General features: G+C 40.9%; 1 protein-coding gene across 2 annotated transcripts in view; it reads left to right on the top strand.

Moving 5' to 3' along the window:
• TRIM71 (tripartite motif containing 71) overlaps window positions 1–15921 on the top strand; it is a 57531-nt gene that overhangs the window by 31845 nt on the left and 9765 nt on the right. For both annotated transcript variants that reach the window (XM_085226402.1, XM_085226403.1), the window contains exons 3-4: window positions 8450–8617; window positions 15562–15696. In XM_085226402.1, coding sequence (XP_085082528.1) covers window positions 8450–8617; window positions 15562–15696 — 303 coding nt within the window. The remainder of the gene's footprint in view (window positions 1–8449; window positions 8618–15561; window positions 15697–15921) is intronic.

Below are 15921 nucleotides of genomic sequence, written 5' to 3'. Positions count from 1 at the left end.
ACTTACAAATTAAATTTGTGTAACATTGAAACAGTTGGATTTCTCAAATATGCACTTTAATATTCTTTCTTGCAACAAGCATTAGATGCTGCAGTTGCAGCATTACAGTGTGAAAGGGTAAGCAGAGATTCATGCTCTAAACGTTTTTCCAAACCAAGGTACCCGGTAGTGCTTGTGAAAAAACAAACCCTGCACAGTAACACTGGTGTGGGACCTGTACGTGTGTGTGTATCCGTACACATAAACTGCAAAGCCAGGGTTTCTTTGGATAAATGTGTTCTTTCTCCTCAGTCAAGTTTTTCCTCCCTAACAATTAAGCATTATGAATTTAAGATGTCTAGCCCGGTAGGTTCTCTGCCCTCCCAGTGAAGCCCACTAAAAATATTAATAGGAATCTGTTGCATAAATAGGACTTAGTTCACCAAAGAAATTTCTTAGGGAGCAGTGGTTTGACTACAGGCTTGCTCTATAAGAAAATTGAACCTACAAAAGACCTGTTTGTGCTGGGATCAGGAAACTGCTCTGGCAAGCTGCACAGTCTGTCAAACTTAAGATATGTTTCACAACTGGCTTGTCTTCTGCGTAAGGACTAGCTCTCTTGAAGGAGAGCTGGGAATTTTGGCGTAGTAGAATTCCCATTTTCCTCCCCCCACACCCATCAAATCAATGTTTTGTAGCTATTTGTTTGCAAGCTGTATAATAGCAGCCTTGCTGTCAGACTTGTATGAATGTCAACAGTTGCCAAGGGCCAGAATGGAGGCAAAGGCTGTTGGGACAGGACAAAGCAGAGGAATACATACAGCAGCTGAGATGAGGGCTGTACCTGATGTTAGTTGCAGGTGAGGGAGTGTATTTCAAGCATACCTTGACATCTGTTTCTAATTCTTCTTGGAAGAGAATTTGAGAAGCTCTAATGTTGAGCTGTGCATGAAAGGAAAAATGTTTTAAAGTAGATTGTAGGAATATTTAAATTTGTTGATTTTCTCTAAAACAAACAGCCATAAAAACTCCAGATGTAATAGCATAACAGTAATTATTGGCTCTTTACATAATCACTGAAACTGTGGGCAAGCCTTTTTTGGGCACCCAAGCATTTTAAGAGAGCTGAAGAGTCAGGGAAGCTCAGTGATTGACCTGCAGGGACTTACGATAGTGGCTTGGATGAAACTTGGCTTGAAAGTGGAACTGGGTCCTGACCCACTCCAGTATCTGCTTCCACAGCAGGCTATTAACTTGCTTTCTTGAACTGTTGAATATTTAGATCCGCCCACTGTCCCCTTTGCCAAGACCACCCTGCTGCTACTCGTGTCATGCAGATTTGGCATACAAGCTGCATTTAAACAGCTAATGAGTTGCATGCTGAAGCACAGGCTGGTCTCCCTATTGAAAGCTCTAAAAGACCTGACTTATCACTGGCTGCATAATCTACTAGCTACTGATACTATTGCATCTGCCCATAGACTGGCTCCTTTACTTGCTTTTGTGCTGAAGCAGATGCTTTGACTTTTTAAGACAAAAGAGAGATTTTCTTAGCCCAAATAATTTTTATGGAAGAAAATCCTGAAATGTAGACTTACAGATATTCCACTGTGAAAATTATACCTGTACCTCATCAGTATTAACATTAGAAGAATATTTAGCCGTACTTATTTAGGAAAAAAAAAAAAAAAGAAATCCGTTTATAAGGTGGATATGAAATGTTCTATCAATAACCAGTTTGTCAATAACCCAAGACAGTGGAGTGGATCAGTGGGCCCAGTTAACTTGCACCCAGGAGCTTTAAGAAAGCTAGCTGACGAGTTGTTAACCTTAACATTCCAGATAAGTGGTAAAATGCTTTCTTTATATTTGGATCAGATGAACAGTGCATTGCAGCTGGTGGAGGTGCTGCTGGGATGCACGGCACTCTACATTTTCAGGGCTCTGGTGGGTTGCTGTAACCAGCAGCTACAGTCATCAAATGGAGCTCTAGTTGTAAGACTGCAATCCAAAACAGATTCAGTTTTGTAATACAGTAAAGCCATCAAATCTTTAAATTAGCTTTGACATTGATGTGACTGCATGTCTCTTAGCCACATTTTGCAAACTTTGTTGCACCATCACTGAGGATATGGCCTTCAGAGTGCTTGTCACAGAACTAGCAAATACTGCTTTCCTCCCCTGAAAGGACCTAGGTGGCCTTTGCTTTACTACCGCCTAACGCTCAATGGATTTTCTGACCTTGATTAATGAAACTACCCATCTTCCAAAAAGTTTTTGCTTTTTAATCGAGGTAATCTGACTGATTGTCGCATTACCGTTCTCTAAAATATGTGACTTCGTGTCCCAACAGCAGGACTGGAGAAGGCAAAAACTCATGAACTGTGAAAGCAGCACATTCATCCATTTTAAAAGCCTGTTTTAACAGTTTTAATTCTGGTTGATAGCATCCCCTCTGTTAGAACTTGAGATGAACACTACCTAACCAGATTTAAGATGCAGACTTCCAGCTGTGAGGCTGGTTAAATATGGAACTGAACTGTGTGGCTTAGCTCTGTAGCTCCGCTGATATTTTAAGTAAGTCATATAAAAATCATAGAATCACCAAGATTGGAAAAGACCTCCAAGAGGTCTGGTCCAACTGTCTACCTATCACCAATCTGGCCTTCTAAATGGTGTCCCTCAGTACAACACCTAAACATTTCTTGAACACCTCCAGGGATGGTAACTCACCCACCTCCCTGGGCAGCCTGTTTCAGCATCTGACCATTCCTAATGTTTCCTGATATCCAACCTGGACCTCCCCTAGCTCTACTTGACAGTCTTTCAGCCATGCTCTGTGTCATTAGCTGTGGGTTCTTACGCCCCTTCCCTTGTGCTGGCCCTACTGCTGTTCAGGGTCAGCTGATGGAATAAAGTACTTTCTATTTTTTTCCCTGTTGTTTGTAAAGATCCCAGGTATCTTAACTGAGATGGGAAGGAAGTAAAGGAGAAGGACACAGGAGGTACAGGACTTCCTTTTGCAGTGGTGCCAGCCACCAGGTCAGTTTAGTTGTAGGGTGAAATCACAGCCACGAGCTGAGTTTTCACTGGGAGAGTGCTTTCTCCTTATGCATTGGGTCAGGAGAGCTACATATGATTAATTGATTAATTATTAATTTGTTCATTAGCTAGTACTCACAAAAGTTTTTTAAGCATCTCTATAAGTTAATGTCCCAGATATAACGGAGACATTAAATGTGTATCACATAGCTTTCTTGTATCTTCAGGACTTGTATGTGGTATTTAAGTTTTAAGAATTATCCAGAGAAGTTAAGGAATTTAAAAGTGTTTTTCTGATCATGATGTGAAATAAGTTACTAATCATGAGGTAATTCTCACAGGTTGCCATTAAAATGGGAACTAAAGACCAGGGTCTTACAGAGTAAAAACAATCCAAAAAAGACTCCAACCTACCAAACAAACAAACAAAAATCTACCAAAAAAACCCCACACCTTCTTCTGCTTAAACTCCAAAACAATTAACTGCATCAGACTCTGACCCAGTTGTCCATTGTGGTTGCATTTATATGCTGTTTAAAATATATTGCTGCTTGAATGATGCAGGGAAGCAGCTTTTTTCCCCCCAGATCTTCTGAAAAAAACAACAAAAATCAAAGCCAGTGCTGGAAGAGAAGGGCTGACATTCATTGGAAAATGAGTTTCTGCTAAATTCATAATGCCCCGAGCCTCACACGCTGCCTAACAAAGCCACTGGTGTTTGAGTTGCTGACAAGGGAATTAAATAATAAAGCACCTTTAGTAATGGAAAATTTCAGACTGACATAGCGTGTGTGATTTTTCTGTCATAAACTCAAAATAAGTTAATGCACAAATGCCAGACGGAGGTCTTTCCAAAGGGAAAACCAAGAGGCTACAGTTAGTTTGTAAGAGTTTGTTGTTGTTTAAGGTTACAGGGCAGCGCTCAGGGCATCAGACTTCGTCTGTATTTTAAAATGTGGCCCTACACGTTGCTGCCTTGTACAATTGCTTAATGCTGCAGGCATAAATACAATTTTGTCAAGACACTGAAACGTCGTGACAGAAAGCAAAATGCTGGAACAGATTTCACGTGGTTTATTGACAACTGTGTGCCTATGTGCTCTTAAATGTGCTCTGAAGTGAGAGGAATCAAGTGTTCGTGAGCCGGGAGAGGCAGGTTAGGGATAAACCCCCTCAACTGCTGGTTTTGCTGAATTTTCTTCTGTCGTGGTGCCTACTGCATTCCATTGCTTTTGTCTGCCCTTGGTATTTGGGAAATTTTGGTGAGGGCTGGAAGGTGGGGGGGGGGGAGGACGCTGGAAGCTGGTCAGCGAGGAGAGGAGCACTGGTGTGGGAATTGTGGAGCGGGGTCAGGGTTTAACTTCAGCGGCCATTCATCAGATGATGATTGATTGCTGTGCAGTCCCGGGGGACGTTTAACAACATCTCCGCCCATCCCCCTACCCCCTTTGAAAGCAGATGGACCAAAAAATGGGGAGAGCGACACCCAGGAATTCCTGCTGTTGTAAAATGTTTTTACGGTGCACTGTACAGCCTTTCCTGAAGCAATCACATTTATGGCCTTGCTGTTGTATTTCTTGGGCTGCTGTGGCTGTAAAAGATGAATAGCCCTGTAATATGGTTCACTGATTCTGTTTAAATTGAAGTAGGCTCCCTTTATTGTTTTGTGTCTAAAATTGTATGCCACCAATTCAGGAAATATTTCCTGTTTGGGAAATAATCAACCCATAGCTGATTTATTTTAAAATAAATCACTTTTAACTATCTCTGAAACTGTTCTGCTCTCGCTTCTGACTTTTATCTCTTCATTTGATTTTGATGGAAACTCTGAGATACTATTTATTGTAATAGAATGGTTATTTTAAAAATCCACCCAACTCGCTTAGAAATCTTTCCTTAGTGGGAACAATTTTACCAAGAGAAATGTTGAAAAGGCTTGAATGCTGAAAAGTTTTCTTTTTTTTTCTCTTAAAACAATCTTTTTTCTGTATTTGTATATTACTAAAAGAAAAAAAAAGATAAAACCTTGCAAAATTCTTTAAAATATATCTATTCCTGGCTTCTTCTCATTTCTGTTGCCTTCCTATCAGAACACTTGCATAAGGTAAAAGCAAAAGTGTTTGGAGGTTTTGCTCAAATTGCTGCTGGAAAATGGTGAAATTAATAGGACAATAGCTAAATTAATTGGTGGGTCCTTTTACTTAGCATTGGCTCCCCCTCTTCAGTAGGAGGGAGCAGTTTTAAGACCTTTTTTTTCCCCTTGAAATTGGTTTGTTAGGCTGTGCACCATAAGCCCGGCCTTTCCAGAGGACTTAGCCTTGCTCTTTCCTTCCACTCCCTCCCTCCCACCACTGCTCAAGACTAGGCTTGTTGTTCTTAAGGCAGCGATACGGGCACAGAAGGAGCAGTATATTGCTGTATTAACGGCACAACTGAAATTCAGGGTGGCCTTTCCTAGCTGCTAAGATTAGCAGAAGGGGGAGCCCTGCCAGCTTTTAGGTGCACTGCAAATGCATCACATCCAAATAGAGAGCAGACTCTTGCGTTGTCCTACTTCAAGAAAGTAAGGAATCTATGTATTGTTAGCGTGAGATTTTTCTTGGAGTGAGCTGCTTGGTTATTTTTGTTGTCAATGTGTTGGTAGTGGTTGATTGGTTGTTGCTTCTCCCATTCTATGTAGCAGGCATGGAAACTTTACCTAACAGTACCTGACCTTTGAGGCCATGACCTAGGGACTGGGATGTGAAAAGGCTGGAGCATAATAAATGGCCAGCTGTGGATACAAGCGCAGAGAAGCTCCCATCTCTGTCAGTCTGACTGGCACAGATCTCCCCCAACCCCTGCACAGCTGGGTACTTCCCAGTTCTAACCCTGAGAGAGCGGCCTGCTGTGGGCCCCACTGCTTGGTAGAGCCAGTGTACATCCTGGGGGGTGCTCCTGTTTTTCTTTTCTCAATTAGTCAGCATGCCCAGAAGGGAGTTTCTAGGCGGTTCCTTGTTCATCTAGAAGCTGGCTGACTCTCTTAGTTTACTTTTGGTGACCAGCTCCCTTCCCTACTGAGTGCAGTAATGATACTATGCATTTGTGTTCTCTTTTGTGTGTATTTAAGATAACTTTTAAACAGCAGTATAATGATGGAGATCAGTCCACTGCTGCTTATTCCCCTTCTCTTTGCCCAAGCCTGTTAACTCTTTTGCTCTCAAATTTAAATCTAGGTGATTTTCACAGTCTTCTAAGAAACAATTGGGAGACTTCAACGATGTCTTTGTAGCATTTACCCAAAATACTTGCCAGCCACATCCTACATAATCTGTACGTGTCTGAAATGAAATTATGGCTCTTGTCTCTCTCCATTCTAAATTGAGGAGTGGTATTTTCCTCCACATTTTGTTGCATGGCCAGAGGCAGCTGAAGAGCTTCAATTTAGTTTCTCTTTGGCTCAGGCAACCAGATGATCTTGCCAGTGGATGCTGTCACCTCACAGCAGGAACGTACTGGTAACAGGGCAGATCTGTGGCATTCAGCTTTTGCTTCTGATGTTGGCTACTTTGGAGGACTAACAACAGATATAACTTGCTTCTAGACTTGTGTTCATATGGTCACCATTTTCCTTTCAGCTGCTGTGCTTGATTGAGTCCCTAAATCCCTCCTGTACGTTTTTGAAGTATATCGGATTCGTATGACTTAACTTGATACTCTCCCTTGGTTTTCATTTTCTCTCAACTTCTCAGTTGCGTATGTGGAGTCATTCAGCAACATGTAATAAACATTCCCTGTAATTTTAAGAGCAAAATTACAGAACAGCGTGAGCAAGTGAACATTGCCTACAGATTCAGACAACCACAGTGTAAAGATGAGGAACATTCAAGTTGAGGGAGGTGATGTATATTGAAAAATGCATTTCAGAAAGACAGCACCTACATCCTTAAAGAAGACTGAGGATCTGAGGATACTGCTTGAGGGGTTAGAATTTGAACAGACGCAAAACAATTTTTTCCATTTCCCTACAGCAAAACTTAACTGTGAAGAAAATTTAACATGCACAAACACACATGTTCCTTTGAGAAATTAATCCATACGCCACTTCAGCTGTTGCGCTTACAGGAGAACTTAAAATAGCACTTCATGCAATGCAGGAAATCTGAGGGAATCACCTGTCCTCCCTCTCCCCTGTTCTTTTGCAGAAGGGAAGTGGGGATGCCATGCACCATATCACAATATATATACATATTTAGCTGGAGTCAGGACTGGTTGGGTGACAGCTGTGAGGAGACAGGCATATCAAATACTTGCCCAGCCTTTGTTCTGCTCTTGCTGCTTTCTCTGAGGTAGAATTTAAATAGCTAGTGACGGAAAAATTATTTGTACTCCACAATGGCAGACAGGGTTTTGTGGTGGTTTCCTGACTCTTCCGTGGTAAGCTAGATTTTTCTAACATTGCTCTAAAAAATATAGTGTATGTTGCTAGGAGTGAGACTGAATGTGGAGTTTCTTGTTTAGCGGTTTTGTACTCCTTTGCTTGCATCTTTGAAAACAAAACAGCTGATCTGTTTTCTTCTGAGAAAGCACAAATGTGTGGAAAATACTACTTTTGTGTGCTGCTTCCCTCTACTGGGTGGAATGGAAACAGTTGTGGCTGATGAATGGATCCAGCTTTCTAGGCTAATGTCTTGTGTAAGACTTCCATTGTGAGTTGGAAATACTTTTTAAGTGCTTTGTGAGTAGAATGGGCTTTGGTTGTTACCCAGAGTTCTCGGTAAAACTGAAAGACTGATGGATATGCTACTGTCTTGTCTTGCTCTCCATATCAAGTGTCTCCAGATATTACCAGAATAGAAACACTGTGGCAGAGCAAAGGTTTTTTTTTTTCTCTTTGCGGTTGGGAGTCGACAGAAAGGAGTTCTGCCCGGTGCTGTGCTGCTCTGAGTAAGCATAGAGGGTTTACGTGTTTTGAGGAAACAGGATGGTTCTCAGCATGCATAATGGTTTTCTATTCTTGGGGGATGGGGATGCTCTTGTTCTCCAGCACAGTCACTATTAAACGACCCACTTCAGAGAATGTATCTGGTGAATGCAGGAAAAGTCTTCATCTGAAATTTAGCATACATGACATCTCCAGTCCGTAAGTGTTGGCAGATGGCTTCCGTTCTTAAGAGGAGCTGATGTGGACACTCTTCCTAGTATTGTATTTCAAAGAAAACAATGACACTTCCATCCAACTTTCAGAATACAATTTGAAGCTTACTAAGAAAGAGGGTTTGCTTTTCCTCTGAGGAGAAACTATTGTGAAGTCTTTGCCCGTGGCTACTGCCTCCAGCCTCTTCTTTTTCTCATTATCTCTTGTTTGTTTTTGTTGTTTGCCAACCTTGCATTTCTTTTTCCCTCTTCAGTTCTTCATCAGATGGTGATACAGGTTTTTCTCTTCCAGGTACTGCATTTCTACTGTGATACCTGCTCTGTCCCCATATGTCGTGAATGTACCATGGGGAGACATGTGGGTCACAGCTTTATCTACCTCCAAGATGCCCTCCAGGACTCCAGGACTCTTACCATCCAGCTCCTGGCAGATGCTCAGCAAGGACGACAGGCTATTCAGGTAAGATACTCCCAACTCAAGTATTCCATTTTTTTTTTCTATTCCCTCACAGCTTGTCTGGTACAGGGCAGGTTGTCAGGCAAAAAGCTCTCTGCTGCTTCTGTCAGCTTTCTCACCCCTTCTGTTCTCCCAGATCTGACAGAAGTGGCTGTATAGCTGAAAACGAAGTGCTGTTAGGAATTTTGCATTCCTGCAGCATAGTCCTGTCATGTAAATCATAATATATATGAAGCTATGTCCAAATGCACTTGAACATGAGGCGTTTTGAGCAAAGTTCTGATCTTGTACGGCAGTGCCAAGCATGTTTCTGTTTTTACAGCTGAAACTTCTAAGATGTCTCTTATGTCTGTACAGCATCTACACTGTAACTACTTATAGGTCTGGTTGTGTCTTCAGCGTTGCCACCGCATATAAAACGCTAATTATCTGTTTGGATTGGTGTGGAACTTTAATCTGCCTGTGTGGGGGATCAGAGTTACCTCCATACAAGGATTGCTCTGCCCACACAGGTGCACACCATAGCTGCCTATTGCATCCTACCTCAGCTACTTTGCAGTGCACATACAAATGCTAAGTGAGGTCTGGAAGGAAGGTAACACAGTGCTTCAACCGGTAGAAGGAAAATCTGCATAGGAAATGAATTTGCAAGTATATGTTGGTAGTTAGTTAACTTGTGTGTTAACTTGAGTAGTATCTAGTAGTAACTATTACGGTATTAGCAGTAGTTTTCCTTTAATAAAGAGCCTTTGGACCGGGAAGGCATAGTACGAAGCGATTTTGCACTACGACTACCTAGTTTTGTCAGCTTCAAATGCTCTGAGCTGGATAGTTAATACTTCTATGTTAGACTTAACCAACAAGACTTTTTTTTTTTTTTTTTTTTTTTTTTTTTTTTTTTTTTTTTTTTTTTTGTTAAACACTGGCAGAAGTAAGCTTTCTCAATTAGATGTGTTTTTCTCTCAATTGTGTGCTACATAAGAGCTGTCCCCTCATCATTGCTTCTTTTAATAGATGACTATTTTGAGTTGGATCTTTTAAATTTTCTTGTTAAATCTTTTAAATCTCATCCTCCAAAGGAGTGATCATAGTCAACAGCAATATCTGCTAGTTGTTTTCCTGCAGTGCTACAGAATTTCTTTGTACTCCAGGCATGTTTCAAAGTGTAGAGTGAGTCTCAGAGGCTGGTTGTTTTGGAGAATCCCTCTCTGTGATGTGACAACTTTGTGCCTCCCTAATAAGTGAGAATAAATGACAGTTATAACCCTTTTTTAGGTGAGCTTGTTCAGTCTGAAAGGAGCAGCTAATTTTACCCCTCCTGAGTCTTTGCACCCAGGGAAGGAAAAAAGTATTGTGATGGTGTAGATATTAACTGTTTTAGATAGCCCCCTTTGGCTTATGAGGTTGTTACATATGTCAGAACATTAAGCACCAAAGTTTTGGAGCTGGATGGCCATTTTAAAACATCATGTTAACTCCAAACCCTGCAAAACTTAACTTCCCAGATTTGTTCTAAATAAAATTATAAGGCTCTTCAGCATTATCAGAAACATTCAGAAACATCTAACATGTCCCAAGAATGAGCAAGAATGAAGGGATTATTCTAGTCTAGAGAACCTCAGTAGTGCAGTGTTTTGAATTTCTCTAGGCTGCCCTAAACAAGGGTTTGTCTGTTAGTAATTAAATTATTGCTTTTGGCCTTTAGGGCTCTTAATCATTTAACTGGTATGGATGAATCATCTAAATAGTGACTGTCTCTTGGAGTAGATACCAAAAGAATAATATTGAGCATCACTCTGCTAGTACTGCGTGCACGCTTTCATCCCTGCTTGCTCCTGGTCTACTTTGCTCTTTTATCTTTCTTGTTCTCTGGCTTTTCTTTTGGAGGCTCCTGCTCTTGTGGTGAGTTGACTACTGATGGGCAGGTAAAAGGTGGGTGGCCTGGCATTGCTTATATAATTTAAGCAAATAGCTCTTGAGTTTAGTTCGTCCAGTTCTGCCCTGGTTCAGCTACTGCCCACCCACTTTAAGAGGAAGTGCAATTGGGCAGTTAGTGAGAAAAAAATCTGTAAAATGAATGAGGCTGTTCAAGAACTGACTTTCATCGAGGCCTTTTAATCTAGACCACTCTACAGAAAAAAGCTGGTGAGCGAGCTGATCTGTGATGAAGCTAAGGAGTTAGTAATCTGTTTGCATATGTGGAGATGGAGAATACTGCAGCTCAGGGCAGCTACTGCCTCAATGTCATCAGCAACAGCTAGAAGAAAAGCAGGTTTTAAAACTGAGGCACTTGAGTCGAAGGTTGATGCAGTGAACTTGCTACACAAGGGAATTTTTGTATAGAAGAGCTTGTGCTGGGACAACATGGCTGTAAAGCTGCATGTTTATCCCAGGAAGGAGACAGCATATCAGCATGCATTTGGGACAAACTCTGAGGAAATTAGACTAAAATAAAAGAAATTGACTTGAATACTTTTTTTAAAGCTTGGAAGCAGTCTAGAGAATCAAATTCCTATACAAGCTGCAATATGAGGAACATAGACTTCAGCTCTAAGGAGATGATTGAAAAGTAGTATGGTGCAGAAACACTTCTCCATGCAACTGATTCATACTGCTGTTCTAGTATCTTCTTAAAATAGGCTAGGAAAGAGATACCCCTGATGTGAAAACTTGGGGATAAATGAGGAGAGGTAGTTCAGAGTAAAGGGAAAGAGGTGAGCTCTGAAGGGCCTTGCGGGAGAGAGGAAATCAAGCCATAAGTCAACTGGCTGGAGAATATCTGGTTAACCAAAGTTGAAGGCTTTTAGGAATAAATGTTTATTTAAACTCCTCCTGTGGCTTTGGAAGAAAGCCTTTTTTTCAGGCTATGACGATTGCCATACGTTAAGGTACATTTCAGTTTCAGGGGTGACACACCAGATGAGGCTTCAGTGACTCAAAATGCTGAAAAGTAAAAACCTCCCTCCTCAAGGGATTTGGAACTCCTCTAAAACAAGTAGTAAGCCTGGCAACATGAGGCTTGTTGGCCAATCTTCTTGATTCTACAGCAGTGGAGAGCTTCTCTTCACCAGTACTGCTCTGGTCTTGACCTGAATCGTGCATTTCTAAGCCTATCCCTAACTTAAGAACTTGCATTTGTGTAACTGAGTGGTGAACTGATCCAGCTAAAGAGACAGCCTCTCAGTGGAATTGCTTTTTTGGCCGAGTCAACTCCCTAGGCTGGCTCATTGCGATCTTAAAGAGACCGATCGTGCCCAGGAATGGAACAGAAACACCCCATTTTATTGCTTGTTGGACCTCTTTCTGAGCAGTCTTATCTCATTAGAAAGCTTTGCTCAGATACTTTTCTCACATTTTCAGTGGCTTGAAGTGATTCACACAAGGATCTGAAAGCTGAAGTTAATGAGGTGGAGTGAGACAGAAATGTTCCCTTTTGATACTGACAGATTGTACTGCTGGCTTGTTTGTACCTTAGGAAAGTACACACTTAGCTGTCTTCTTATAAATTTTTTTCCAAGGAGTGGGCCACAAACTGAACGTAAATCTGTTATGATGAAAGATAGATGGCTTCTTTGAAATGTCATGTTCTTAAAATACATCTATACATGTGTAATTGTATATATGTATGTATGTGTATGTAATCTAATGCACTTGCATAACAGTAAAGCAAGGAGTGCTTCCTACCATTTGGGGTTAATTTGCAGGTGGAAGTGTTAAAATACAATTTGATTTGTGTAGGTCAGTTGTCTTTTTTAATAAAACTGTTTTGATCTGAGCCTATATCTGCATGAGGTATTTGGCAGTGCTTTATGTGAAATGTGGAAGCTTGCAGTGGTATCTGGTCATTAGCTGAATATGGAAGAAGAGACTTATCTTCCAGCATCAAAGGCTCAAACTTTGCCAATAAGGAGGGTCATCCGTTAAGGCAGTACCTCTTTTCTCATAGAAATTGTGAGGGGAGCTGGTATGATGCAGATGAGGTGGACCTTGAACACCCTTCTTGCTAGAAAGGGAGGGAGGTAGCTAAGTAATTTTTCTCCAGCAAAGTAAATGCTCGGTTGTCTTGAGCACTGAAGGATGCCCTTCAGTGGGAGCTGTCCTGTGGGTATTTGTTTCCTCAGGTATTTCTGGTTTGTGCCTTGCTTTAATAAATTCCTCAGTTTAATATATAAGCAGATAGTTATCATGGAAGATGTATTTTTACACGTGACACTGTCCAACTACTGCTTTACCTTAAACTTTAGGCAAAATTGAGAAAGTGATTTTGTTTGTCTGATGTGAGCTAATCTCTCCTGTAGCCCTCCCTATGTCAAATTCTTTAACCACAAGAAGTGAGAATACTTTAGTTTGTTTCCAGTTTGAGGTCTGACCATTTAAATTGACCTAGCTACTGTGATCTGTGCTATGGCCACACTAATATTGTAATTAAGCTGATTAATCCTAATATTCATACTGTAATTATACTTTGTGTAAGGTTTGCAGTTAATTTCTCTAGTAGAGGAACAGTAGGAAGCTTTTATGATGCAGAAAACTGGCTGTTGTGGCTGAGTTGTTTCACCTTGCACTGTAGCAAGTAATTGGAAGAATCCTGAGAAACCAGCCCTCTATCATGTATTATCCTTATTATCAAGGAACCAAAAACAAACAATGCTTATGGACAGAACACCTTTCAGAATGTGGTGGAAGAGGGCTAACCTGAGATGCAGAAAGTTCATTCATTAGTTCATTTAATTTACTTCTAAAGTCTCGTGAGGGTTTGCCAGAGAATATGCTTCTCAAAGGTCTTTCCCCTGCCCCCCGTAGATATCCTTTAAGAAGGATAAACTTGCTCTTAAATTCCTCAGTGTTTAAGGTTTAAATCTTCCATGCAGAGGTAGGGTAGGTAGGTATTTAAAGTTCTTTATCCATTATCTGTGGAAGGACCTTTTTTTAAGCAGTTAGGTAAGCTTAACATTGATGCTCTGCGATACACTTATAGCTAAACAGCCTTTATTTTCTTGGTGATTCCACACAGGGCTGTGTTGTACAGCAGTGTTCAAATAGGTAATTCTAACGTTCTGCCTCTGCGTTTGGATTAGCAGGCTCTTCTCTTTGAGACTTAAGTTGGCCTTTTTCCATTAACTTTGCTGTGTGGATGTAATTGTGGATGTACTTGTTTAATTTGGGTAGCAATCTGCAGAAACCACGCAATGATACCAGCATCTTTACAGTGACTCCATATTTGTTTGTAGTCTGTCTTTCTCCTTGAGTGTTGCACTCTTCTGACCATACCTTTCATTTAAAAAAAAAACTGGCACTAGTGAAAACAAGTAGTGTTGTATCTAGAAAAGTACACTTAAATATTTCATAGGCACATTATAATTCAGCCAAGATGAAACTATTAAGGTTTTCTGTTAAGTCAGAGTGCGAGTTCTTAATGTCCATTAGAAGATGGGACATCTGAAAAACTGATGAAAATTGAAATTGACAAGTCCTGCTTTGGGTCCCTCCATAGTCAGCCCAGGTATCCAGAAACAAAACCTAAATTTTAGACTTCCTTGCTACTTCTGGCTCTTACAGTCAGCTCCTCGTTACTTTGTGTTATAGCATCAGTTGCCGTGTCAGAACCACTGTAGCAAGATAACTACTCTGAGTTTCCTGCAGAAACATGAAGCAACTACAAGAAAGCTTGCAGAGATGTCCTGAAGGACACAAGGAGTTTGGTACAATTTCGCTCTTCACTTTTTACTCAGAAGTGGCTGAAGCATATAAAATGTATGACTCAGTAGGTGTAACTATCTTGAGGCTTCAGCAAACTCTTTCGGTTTGTATAAAATGCCTAAATTAAACAAGACTTGCTCGTTTAATAGTCCTCATTAAATACTTTGCAGTCTGAGAGTACAGATAACGTTGCATGCTGTAGTCCTCTTCTGCTAATGTGTTTGTGTTCGTGTGTTGCTTTTTTGAGTAGATTTATAGAGAAGAACAGGGTGTTCTGAAATGGGCTGGTAACTGTAGCTAGTGACAGATGTCTGCTGGACTGCATTGCATTTAATCATGAAAACATACCTGTTTGCCAAATGGAAGCTTGATTTGCAAGGTTTCCATTTGTTGTGGCTCTCAATCGCATCAAGTGAGCACACTGTCATTACTTAAATTTTACTATGGTGGAGTATTGGTTTCAGTCCTGAAGTTGGCAAGATATACTGCAAAGTCATTTCTTCATTTTTGGCAACACAAGGCTCTGGTGAAATCCATAATAGAATGGAGAGTATCTTGTTAGTCTTTTAGCTCCTGGATAGCCACATGAGTGCATAGGTGCAAGCTGAAAATGGACAACTGCACCTGCCAACAGCAGGAGCCACAGTAGATGCTACTGGATTGGTAATGGATAACTGAATCAGATGGTTTCCTGAACACAGCTCTTGTCTCCAGTTTCCCAAGCATGTTAGTTAGTTACCTATTTCATTCACAAACACTGGAAGGATGAAGCTGGAATGAGAGTGTTGAATGGTGCCTTTTTTAGAAAGGATTAGTGGTGGAAAAAATTGTGTAGTGCTTGACTAGAAAAAGGAATGCTACTTCTCAACATTGTTCCTAAAATACTGGCTTCTCAGAGGACAACTTCTATACAGGAAATGCCTGCTGAACAACAGCAGATTTATTGTGGCAGAGCTGTGACACCCTGCAGTAATTGGAAAGTGCAGGAGATTTTCATGCTCCCAGAAGCTGTCCTTTAATCCCTTGTACTGGTGCATGGTACAATGAAGTCACAAGCTCTGTACAGCAGATTTGCTTATATATATGTATATAATCAAGCCGATATTCGGGCTCTGCTGTATGAAATGGGTGAAGGCCTAGTAGAATCGAAGAAGTGTTACTTTGTGCCTTTTCCTAAAGGTGCAGTTAAATGTGAGTAAGCTCTTACAGATTTGGTTGAGCCCTAAGTGTATTATTTTTCTCTCCAGTTGAGTATTGAACAGGCCCAGGCTGTGGCAGAGCAAGTTGAGATGAAGGCGAAGGTGGTACAGTCTGAAGTCAAAGCAGTGACTACTAGGCATAAGAAGGCCTTGGAAGAGCGAGAGTGTGAGCTGCTCTGGAAGGTACGTACCTAACACTTGTGCTTTGTACATTTGATATTGGAAACACTCTTGAACTTGTACACTAAGCAGAAACACTACCATTTATGGTGAACTCATTGTTTTCTAGGGAGCAGGTTGCTGTGTTCTGCCTCTAGTTGGTTTTATTTTGAAGGATTTCTTAGCCTTATGAAAAAGCTTTTTTTTTTTTGTAGGAAATACTGTGTCCTTAGGCAAGCTCAGCCACAC

Source organism: Meleagris gallopavo, chromosome 6 (genome assembly GCF_905368555.1).
Source record: "Meleagris gallopavo chromosome 6, MGAL_WU_HG_1.1, whole genome shotgun sequence".
Classification (NCBI taxonomy): domain Eukaryota; kingdom Metazoa; phylum Chordata; class Aves; order Galliformes; family Phasianidae; genus Meleagris; species Meleagris gallopavo.
The sequence above is the reverse complement of the archived record's forward strand: the minus strand, read 5'-3'. Positions and strand labels throughout refer to the sequence as shown.